General features: G+C 55.7%; 1 protein-coding gene across 2 annotated transcripts; it reads left to right on the plus strand.

Moving 5' to 3' along the window:
* The first annotated feature begins 5,626 nt into the window (after positions 1 to 5,626).
* Positions 5,627 to 10,393, plus strand: TMEM134 (transmembrane protein 134). 2 transcript variants are annotated; one of them, XM_045855051.1, is made up of 7 exons: positions 5,627 to 5,885; positions 6,785 to 6,849; positions 7,319 to 7,408; positions 7,560 to 7,636; positions 9,651 to 9,695; positions 9,869 to 9,922; positions 10,001 to 10,393. In XM_045855051.1, exons 1-7 carry the CDS (start codon positions 5,712 to 5,714, stop codon positions 10,081 to 10,083), a joined length of 588 nt encoding a protein of 195 aa, XP_045711007.1. In that variant the 5' UTR covers positions 5,627 to 5,711; the 3' UTR covers positions 10,084 to 10,393. The 2 variants fall into 2 exon arrangements, with proteins under 2 accessions (XP_045711007.1, XP_045711008.1); XM_045855052.1 differs by lacking the exon at positions 6,785 to 6,849.
* Positions 10,394 to 10,653: the final 260 nt, after the last annotated feature.

The raw sequence follows: 10,653 nt of genomic DNA on the forward strand, positions 1-10,653 counted from the left end.
GAAAAGTCCTGGATACTGGCTGTGCGACAGTGTGCGTGCAGTTAACACTGCTGAACGGTGTTAAAATGTCAAAGATGTAAATGTTATGTTACGTGTATTTTACCACAGTTAAAAACTGTTTTAAAAAGCATCAAGATCAAGTAGGGCTCATTCCCAGAATGTAAGAACAGCTTAATATTAGAAACATCTATTTGTGTCATTCATTACATCAGGGAACAACAGGAGAAAACTCACAGAGCTACCTCAAAATATGCAGAAAAAGCATGTAATGGAGTTCTATGACTATTTATAATAAAAACTCACAGGAAAAAAGAGAAACCCTCTTGGTTGGTAAAAGCCGTAGGCAATTAAGAATGGAACAAGTACTCACGTTCTCTTCAAGATCAGGAACAAGACGAGGAATGCTCTCTGTTCGGGATGTTGCTTAGCATAGTCCTGGCTCAAGCAATAAACCAAGACAAAGAAATAAGAGTGATTATCTCAACATGGAAAACACCACTGCTGGTGTGGCTCAGTGGATTGAGTGCCTGCCGGCTTGTGAACTAAAGGGTCACCAGTTCGATACTCAGTCAGGGCACATGCCTGGGTTGCGGCCAGGTCCCCAGTGGGGGGCACATGAGAGGCAACCACACACTGATGTTTCTCTCACTCTCTTTCTCCCTCCCTTCCCCTCTCTCTAAAAATAAATAAATAAAATCTTTTAAAAAAGAATCAACCAATGAATGCATAAATAAGTGGAACAATAAATTGATGTTTCTCTCTTTCCCCCTTCCTCTCTCTCTAAAATCAATAAATACAAATAAGTAACTAAAATAAAATAGTTTGCCTGTACATCAGTAATTTTCAAGCAGTGAACCTCAGGAACTTTTAAAACATGCAACTCCTGACTACTTACTTAGTCAGGGGCACTGACCTCTTTTCCCTTCCAGGGGTGTCCAGCCTGCAGCCCGTGGGCCACATGCAGCCCAGGAATGAATACGGCCCAACACAAAATCGTAATTTTACTTAAAACATTATGAGATTTCCTTGTGGTCATGTGTCACAATGTACTTAATTGTGTGACCCAAGACAACTCTTTCCAGTGCGGTGCAGAGACACCAAAAGTTTGAAAACCCCTCCCTGCTCAGATTATCAAATAAAAAAATGACAACAGCCAGCACAATAATAGCCATCCAGTGTGAATGAATCAAAATTATACCCAGTTGCTTTGTTTTATTTATTTTTTTTCAGATTGGAAAAAAAGTTTGTTTTTGGTGTGCCACAGAATTTTAGTAATTAGTTTATGTGTGCCATGAGATAAAAAAGGTTGAAAATTGTCACTGTACATCATTGAATTTTTTTTTAGATTCTGTTTGTTTTTAGAGAGAGGGAAAGGGAGCTAGAAAGAGAGGGAGATGAATATCAGTGTGTGGGCTGGTGTAGCTCAGTGGGTTGAGAATGGGATGCAAACCAAAGGGTCGTTGGTTCGATTCCCAGTCAGGTTACATACGTGGGTTGCAGGCCAGGTCCCCAGTAGGGGGCGCACTAGAGGCAACCACACATTGATGTTTCTCTCCCTCCCTTTCTCCTTCCCTTCCACTCTCTCTAAAAATAAATAAATAACATCTTTTTAAAAATAATATACTAAACTAGTATTGATATTTCTTATTGAGTTTTGGGTGTTCCCTTAAAATTTTCACCTGGGGGGAATGCCTCACTTCCCTTGTCCTAGTCCTGGCCCATCAAGATCCCAAAGCTCGTAAGGAGAGGACTAGGATTCCAGAGCATGCAGTTTGGCTCCAAAGCCCATGAATGTCTTGTTGCAACACTCTTCTAGACAGTCAGTAAAACTAACAGCCGGTAGAAAGAGATCTTGGAGGATATCTTTGTCACTTCGGGGTGAGGAAACGCTTCAAACAAGCCTCAAAATGCACAAACCTGATGGGCTTGCCTGTAAAAACGAGGATGGTTCTTTAACTCAGGGCGCCTTGGACAAAGGAAAGCTACACAGACAGACAGGAGACACGTGCAATGTCAGGACCCAGCCGGGGATTAAATCTTAGAAATGAACAGACATTCAAATCGGCAGAAAAAAGACCAGAAACCCAAGAGGAAGAAAAAAAAAAAACACAGGACAAAAGCTGTGACCACCAGACTATCCACAGAAGAGGGAAACACCATGACTGCGTGAAGAGCTGTGCAAACCCTGTCATCAGAGACCCCCGGTGAAACCGAGGCACCGCTTGACACTCATCAGACTGGCGAACCATGAGGCAGCTGAATACCACGTGCGCAGAGACAACCAGAGCCCTCCAGGCGGATGTGTGAACTCCCACGGCCACTCGGGAGGGCATCCGCGGTGCTTGGCGAAGTCAAGGGTGCACGGACCCCATGGCCTGGAAGTCCTGCTTGAAGAAGAATGCTCCCCAGCCCATCAGGGCACGGTGTGAAGATGTCCATAGCCGTGATGTGTGGGACGTGATGGGGGCAGCAGGCCCCGCTGAGTGTGCGTCCCTCGGGGAGGAGGGGGTGGATAGTGAAAGTGCCAGATGCTCAACGTGGTACGCCGCATGCAGCCGGTAGAAGCAACGAATGAGATGCTTGTGCAGAACATTAGCATGGAGTGTCCAAAGGTACAAAGGTAAGCATCAGAATGAGTTTTATAGTGCTCGTTTATAAATTGCGAACACACCCACAAAGGAGCCAATGCCAAGTGCACTAGAGAGTCAGGCGGGGCTCGAGGAAGCGGGCTGAGCTCACTGATGTGGGGCTGGTGGCAGGGCGGGGAGGAGGGAAGTTGCCCGGGGGGATGATGTGTCGCAAACGGAGAGGGACGATCGCCACTGCTCCTCACGTGAGGTCATAACACGAAGTGCGGTGGTCGGGGGAGGGGGAGAGTGGGCGCTCCTGGAGCTGGGCAGGCCTGCGTTCACCTCCCAGTTCTTCCACTTGCAAGCACTTGGGTTTTTTTTTTTTTAAGATTTTATTTGTATTTATTTTTTATTTTTAAGTATATTTTATTGATTATGCTATTACAGTTTTCCCAATTTCCCCCCCTTTATCCCCCCTCTGCCCTGCACTCCTCAGTCCTCCAGGTCCTCCCCGCTTAAAGGTTCATGTCCATGATTTGTACATATAAGTTCTTTGACTTCTGTTTCCTATACCATTCTTAACCTCTCCCTGCCTATTTTATGCCTGCCAATTACGCTTACTCCCTGTACCTCCTCCCCCATTCTCTCCTCCCCCTCCCCACTGAAAACCCTCCATGTGATGTCCATTTCTCTGATTCTGTTCCTGTTCTAGTTGTTTGCTTCTTGTTTTCGTTTTTTTTTTTTTGTTTCTTTTTAAGGTTCAGTTGTTGATAGTTGTTAGTTTGTTGTCAGCAAGCATTTGGGATTTTATTTTTTTAAGTTTTTATTTTATTTATTTTTAGAGAGGGAAGGGAGGGAGAAAGAGAGAGAGAGAGAAACATCACGGTTTCTGGGGGCCGTCGCCTGCAACCCAGGCATGTGCCCTGACTGGGAATCAAACCTGCGACACTTTGGTTCGCAGCCCTCGCGGTCCTGAGCTACACCAACCAGGGCTTGCATTTGGGGTTTTAACAAAGCACATGTTCATTTCTTCTACAAATATTTTTTGAGCGTGTACTTAATGCCAAGCCCTGTTCTGGGCACTGTAGACACAGTGGCGAATAGAACTAAAGGTAATTTAAGGTGCTGTGCGATGCGAAACTGACTTTGGATCACATAGTCAGGGACGGCTTCCCGAGAGGGGATGCGTGCTTCCCGGGCACAGGTGAAAGCACGTGCACGGACCCTGGGGGGGTCGAGCTCAGCCTGAATGGCTGAGTGGGGGAGGAGGGGCAGAGGGGCACTTGATAAGACCAGGAAAGGTGGGCAGAGACCAGAGTATTCAGAGTTCTGTGGGCCTTAGTCAGGAGTTGGGACATTATTGTAAGCACAATGGGAAACCAAGGGACAGTTTATATGGGAGTGACTGAGCAATATATATATATGTGTGTGTCTATTTACAAATATACATATATATAAACTTTTGTTTAAGAAGAACAGAAAACGATCAGATATGTTTTTATTTTATTTTTTAAAGATTTTATTTATTTTTTATTTTTAGACAGATGGGAAAGGAGCGGGAAAGAGAGGGAGAGAAACATCAATGTGTGGTTGCCTCTTGCTCCTCAATGGGGACCTGGCCAGCAACCCAGGCCTGTGCCCTAAACTGGGAATCAAACCGGTGACCCTTTGGTTCACAGGCCGACGCTCAACCCACTGAGCCACACCAGCCACGGTTATGTTTTTAAAGAACACTTGGGCTACTGAGTGGAGGGTGGATTGGAGGAGAGTGGAAGCCACATAAACTCTCTGAGCCTGTTAGCACAGCTGCAAGGCGGTGAGAGGGAATACCCTTCCCATGCAAGGCCCTGGTGAGTAAGGGTAGGGAAACAGTTCCCTGGAGTCCCCTTGGCACTGGACATGGAGAGAAGGACCAACAGAATGGCATTGGTCTGGTCAGGATACCATCAAGTATATAAAACAAAGTGGAGTCACTCATGTCAACCAAGATGGCTGTCAGTCAACTGTGACGATTTGGTTCAAGAGGGAAACTACCTAAATCATGCCAGACACATCTGGCAAGGAGACACATCTGAGATATCTACACATGTGATCAGAACAGCTGTGTCTGCAGACTGGGACCACCCACAGACAGGCTCCTGGGGAAACCCCCACTTGCCATCAGGGGTGCCAAGACACTTATCAAAAGGCCCAGAAGGGTGGAGTCCACCACTCTCAAGGGTATAACTGAGGTGGGTTCCAGACCACCGCTGAGACAGCCGAGCTCCACACACCAGAGGGCTGCTCCACGCCAGGCTGATCTCCCTTGGCACCGGCCACCAGCTGGACTGAGGACTTCCTCTGCCCTGCTGCCCACCTGGCTCCAGGGATTCTCCCTTGCAAGACGCTGATGGCTCCTTGAGCACCATGCTGTCTCCCTGACCCGCAGACAGACTCGTGGACTCGGGTTCTTCATCCCCCTATTCTCTCCTCTGATGTTAGTACTGACTGTTTCTGAGTGACTGGCATTGTTATTAGGTTAGTATGGATTTGGGTTAAATCTGCATTAATAAAATCCGAGTGAGCCGCATAGTCACCCGTGTTGGCTCCCTGTTATTTCTCAGTGCCGGCGTCACCTGTAGGGCTGGTGGTGGTACAGGCGGGTCTGCGCTTTCGGTTCCTAAGGCTTGGCTCAGACAATCGGAGCAGGACCAAGGCTGACTTACAGGAAAGACTATATCGCGAACATACGCCCATCCTGCGGGAGCAGGATGGGATGCAGAAGGCCCTACTTCAGTCGGTAGGACAGAGCGAGGCAGGCCTCCCCTCCACGTCCCTACACACCTGGATATTGCATCGGATGGCGGCACGGGTTGTCGCTCCGCAGGCCGCCGCTGGGCGGCGCAGGATTGGGACCAGCGCGGTCAGAACCAGAGGATGCCCCGCCCACTAGTCAGCTCGGCGCTCCGCAGCTCTGGTCTGCTGAGGGCGGGCGGGGGCGGGGCGGTTACGTGGGGGCGGGGCCTCGGGCAGGACGCCGGACAGTCGAGCTCCCCAGACTACGGCACCAGGCGGGGCCTGCGTGCGGGGGCGGGGCCGCAGCGGAGCGGGACGGGCGGGCGCGGATGGCGGCGGCGCAGGGCGTCTGACCGAGCGGGGGCGATGAGCGCCACCCGGCCCCAGTTCAGCATCGATGACGCCTTCGAGCTGTCCCTGGAGGACGCGGGCCCTGGGCCCGAGTCCAGCGGGGTCGCCCGCTTTGGGCCGCTGCACTTCGAACGCCGGGCGCGGTTCGAGGTGGCCGACGAGGACAAGCAGTCCCGACTGCGCTACCAGGTGACCGGCCCGGCCCTCCTCAAGAGTTGGGCGGGACCCCAGGCCGGACCCTGAAGAGCCCCACCTCGAGGGAGAATCTGTCTAGAGGCCCTAGCCCGAGTGGGAGACCGCCCCACGACGTGGCCACTGATGGAGAGCCCTGCCCAGACCCTCAGCTCTGATTGGGGTCCCCAGCCACCACTTGAGAGCCCAGAACCTGGACCCGGGAGCTCGTCTCCCGCCCCAGCTGGAGTCCTCGCCCGTCATGGGCACTGATACCCCTCCTTCCTCAGATGGGGACCCCTTCTGTACCTGAACCAGACCTTATCCATACTCAGGGGCAGCCAGCCCGCTGAGCCCCAGGCCAGATGATCTAACAGGAATCTGTTCTGGAAGTCCCCACTCCATCCTCTTCCCCAGAGCTGGGAACCCCCACTCACACGATGAATCCTTGCCCACACCTGAACTCCCACGAAACTGGAAATCCCCATTTTCCCAGATGACCCCCACCACCTCTATCCTTTTCTTGAAGAGCTGGACCAGATTTCTATGTTCCAAACTTGGAAACCATGGGTCTTCCGTTCCCTCCCCAAATTCACAGCCTCCAATGGGGCCCCTGAAATACCATACTGACTTCTCCACCCTGACTCCCAACCCCGGGCTATCTCCTGGCCCCAGGACCCGAGCTGGGAGCCCTCCAACCCTGCAGCTCCTGCCCCGCAGAGCCTCCAGCTCCTGCCTACTACCTGGTTTCGGTTTGTGAATCATCAAACCCGTTCTGCTCTGTGGGGAGGGGGGAGGGGCCAGGTGAGCAGCTGTCAAGCGGCAGGACAAACAGCTATGTGGGCTTGCTTTCCTCTCCCTGGAAGGGGATCGAGGAAGGGCCCGAGCCCATCCCTGAGCCCCGTGTTCTGGAATAGAACCTGGAGAACGATGAGGATGGAGCCCAGGCGTCTCCGGAGCCAGATGGGGGAGTCAGCACCAGGTCAGGGCCAGGTGGGGACCCAGCCCGCACCCCTGTTGCTGTGCCTCTGGCCCCCGTTCAGTCTCCCACCTCCGCTAACTCAGCTCTTTCCCATTCTGTCCCACAAGACCCCCTAAGCCGACCCCCACTCCTCTCTCCTGGCTTTCCGTGTCCTGCAGGGTCAGCTTATCCTGGCACTAGCCTCACCCACCCACCTCTGCCAGGCTCCTTATCCCGCAGAAATCCTGGCCTGGTCTGGCCCCTACCTCCTCTCCTGCTTGTCCTGCAGGAATCCCTGGCTTGAATCCCCAGCCTTCCACCCAGTCCTGCAGAAACCTCCAGCCCTTGAATTCCTCTTCACCCCACCTCCGCTCAGTGGCCCCTGTTCTACAGGAGCACCCCCAGTCCTAGTCCCCCATCACGACTCCTGTCCCCAAGGGACCCCTGCCTTGCCTCCCCTTTGCCCCTCACCGGGCCACCTTTCCTGCAGGGATTCTGGCCGCACGTCCGTCCGCAGCTCCCAGTGGTCCTTTAGCACCATCAGCAGCAGCACCCAGCGCTCCTACAATGCCTGCTGCAGGTGAGACCCCATCTTCCTTGAGCCTCCTGTGGCAGAGCCCCAGGGCAGACCGCCCTGGCCATTCCCCTCGGCCCCCTGGGTGGGGAGGGTGACAGGAGAGGTGGGCCTCCTGTCACCTCTTTCACACCCGTCCTGCTCTCCTGCTACGCAGCTGGACTCAACACCCTTTGATCCAGAAGAACCGCAGGGTAGTGCTGGCGTCCTTCCTGCTGCTGCTGCTAGGGCTGGGTGAGTGTCCCTGGGAGCCCCTGGGAGGTCCCCCTCCTTTGCAGGCTCTGCATCCGCCTTGGCCCACTGAGCCCCCCAGCATGCTGGGGAGGTGGCTGGCTGCCATCACCCCACCCTGATTTTACAGGTGAGGAAACTGAGGCCTTTGAGAGGGGCAGGCCCAGCCTCCTGTCCGCCCAGCCAGGAAATCAGACTGTCGTTGAAAGTGCAAACTGGTTCAGTGCTCCAAACCCTTTTTGTTTTTAAACTCATCCTGTTTAATCCATTGTTCTGTGTCTACATCAAACCAGGCACAGGGCAGGCTTACTGCCCCGCCCGACAGAGGTCACACAGCAAGGAAGAGATAGGGCTGTGACCCAGAACCCATGTGCGGGGCGGGTGCTCGGGCAGCTGCCCGGAGCCACGGCCAGAGCCGTCCACCCCCTGCTCTGCAGCCTGAGGGCTGGCGAGGACCCTCACCCGCCCCGGTGCTCAGACGGGAACCCTGAGGCCCAGAGCAGGCAGAGCTCCGGCCGGATGGTTTCTGCCTCCCGCGCTTTTCACTCTAGGGGGCTGAGGGGTCAGGGTCCCCAGAAGGGGTCCAGGGTTGCGATCAAGAGGGGCCCCTAGGAGGCCCCCACTGTGGCAGCCGCCCTCCCTCCTCCAGGAAGGTCGAGGCCCCTGGCCAGAAGGCCGAGCAGCAGAGTCCTTGCTTCCGCTCTCAGGGCCTCGTGCGGGGGAGGGAGCTACCACTTCCCCAGCACCTGCACGGCGGGCACTGGTCGCACTGCCCCCCCCGCCCCCGCCTCATCGCCTCATCTCATTTTATCCCCTCCCAGCCCCCAGCAGGGCAAGGGCAGTCACCAACCCAGTCGGAAATAAGCACACACACTCAGGCCAGTGAAGGGACTTCCTCAGGTCACAGCTAAGTAGATGAGCTGGGATTTAAACCCACCTCGGTGACATTGCCAGGCCTGGGGGCCACCGTGTGCCCCTAAAGGGCCTGTGCAGGAATTAGAAAAAAGATGCCTCCTCTGAGGGGGCGCAGCCCACAGTCCTGCGCCAGGGTGCAGGGAGAGTTCAGCCCCTATTATACCGGTTTTGAGGTGCACAAACCATGTAACAGTTCCCCGGGGGGCTCCTCAAGCCTCCGTGCTACAGCCCTCACGGCTGCAGAGCCCACTGCTCCCCGCCCCACCTGTCCGCTACCTGGGGGCCCAGGACCCTGAGTCTGAACTTCAATCAGCAGTGCCCTCCCCAGCTCCCCCAGCACCCCCTTGTCCTCAGCCAGAGTCTGCATCCGCACCCCCCTCCTCCCCGGGGCCTGGAGGCCCGGCCAGACTCCTCAAGCCTGGGCTCTTGTCTCTCCAGTCTCACCAAAAGCTGGAAGCTTCTAGAAAGCCCCTCATTATCTCCGGGCTGTTCCCTGTGTCTGGAATACTCTCCCCCTCTGTGCCTCAGTTTCATCTTCTGTGAAATGGGGACCATACGGGTCTCATTCCGTCAAGGTGACAATTAAATAAGGTGTGCATGTCATGCGCTTAGCCCAGTGTGTGGCAACACCTGGTAAGTTGTCGCTAGATGTTACTGCTACTGCTGCCCGCTCGGCTGAGATGCCCCTGCGCCTGCCCCAGGCCCCGCGCCGCCAGCTCGCCCTGCAGATCGCCAGGCAGCAGCTTGCAGGGTTTTGTCGGTTCCACTAGGGAAGGGCCACGAGGGCAGGGACTTCATCTGCCCCCCCCATTCCCAGTACCAGGTGCTCCATAAATGTTTGTTGGTTGGAGGACAGGTGCCACCAAGGAGCAGGTAAAAATACCTCTTTGCAGACATTTCCCAGGGCCTGCCAGGCGCCTTGCTCTGCAAACGCAGAGCTTGGCCAGCTTACCTGGGAGGGCCTGTGCCCGGGGGAACCTTCCGCACAGGCGTGGGAAGGGCATTCCTCAAGCCTAAGCCACGTGTGGGGGGAGTGCGGTGGGACGTCCACGCCCCTGGCCCCCGCCCCCGCCCTCACCCTCGCGGCTCCGTTTGTGTGCAGTGCTGATTCTGGTCGGCGTGGGACTGGAGGTGGCCCCCTCCCCAGGTGAGCGCCCCCTCCCGCCGCCCCCGCTGGCAGCGCTCACTCCCCTCCGCTGCCCGGGGCGTCTCGGCGAGCCCTCCCCCTCCCGTTACCCCCCACCCTCCCTGCCAGAAAGGGCCCCTTGCACTGCGGACGGTGCCTCCCTGCCCTGACCCCGCCCCCCTCTCCTCCCGAAGGTGTCTCCAGCGCCATCTTCTTCGTGCCCGGCTTCCTGTTGCTGGTCCCAGGAGGTGCGAGGGGCGCTGGCGGGTGGGAGGAGAGGGATTGGGAGGGGCGGAGCTTCGGCACTGACTGGCCCCGCCCCACAGTCTACCACGTGATCTTCATCTACTGTGCGGTCAAGGGCCACCGGGGTTTCCAGTTCTTCTACCTGCCCTACTTCGAGAAGTGAGCCGCCTGCAGACGCCGAGGGACCACGGACGGCAGGGATCCGCGTGGGCCCCTGGTAGCCTCCTCTCGTCCCCAGGGGGCGCTCCTCGGCCGGCCCGCGCTACTCCAGTTCCCTCATCTCGATGGAAAAGTCCCTTCTGCAGGACCCTCGGGGCCCCGGCCCCATCCGGAGTTTCCTCAGGAAGTTTGGGGCGCACCCTTTCCCTGGGCCCGGGAAAGTCGCCCCTCGCCCGCTCTGTGCCTTAACTTATTCTCGGGCTCTGAGGCTCCTGGGTTGGCGGTGTCTTGTGCTAATAAAAGGGGTAATTATATCCAGCAGAGAATTGCTCTTTCCTTCCAACCTGCTCATCAGCCGGGCCACAGCCCCCTCCCGCAAAGGCTGAGAAAAGGGCTGATCCCGCGACCCAAGGGCGCCCTGACCACCCATCTCCCCACTGTACACAGGACAGCCCCGAAGCTCCAGGCTTGCCCAGGGCTCCGCGTGAGGGGCTGCGCTTAGCCTGGGACTCGGCCCTGCAATGTGCAGGGGCGTCCTCCAGCCTCCCGCCGCCCTTGCTCTTAGCATTGTCCG

Source organism: Phyllostomus hastatus, unplaced genomic scaffold (assembly GCF_019186645.2).
Source record: "Phyllostomus hastatus isolate PE091 unplaced genomic scaffold, TTU_PhHast_1.1 phas_scaffold_11, whole genome shotgun sequence".
In the NCBI taxonomy this organism is placed as follows: domain Eukaryota; kingdom Metazoa; phylum Chordata; class Mammalia; order Chiroptera; family Phyllostomidae; genus Phyllostomus; species Phyllostomus hastatus.

Excerpts from the sequence above, each read along its gene's own strand:
- TMEM134 (XM_045855051.1), top strand. The coding sequence starts at position 5,712 with ATGAGCGCCACCCGGCCCCAGTTCAGCATCGATGACGCCTTCGAGCTG. Across the intron at positions 6,850-7,318 it reads GATGGGGGAGTCAGCACCAG|GGATTCTGGCCGCACGTCCG; the intron begins GTCAGGGCCAGG and ends CCTTTCCTGCAG. Across the intron at positions 9,696-9,868 it reads GGAGGTGGCCCCCTCCCCAG|GTGTCTCCAGCGCCATCTTC; the intron begins GTGAGCGCCCCC and ends CTCCTCCCGAAG.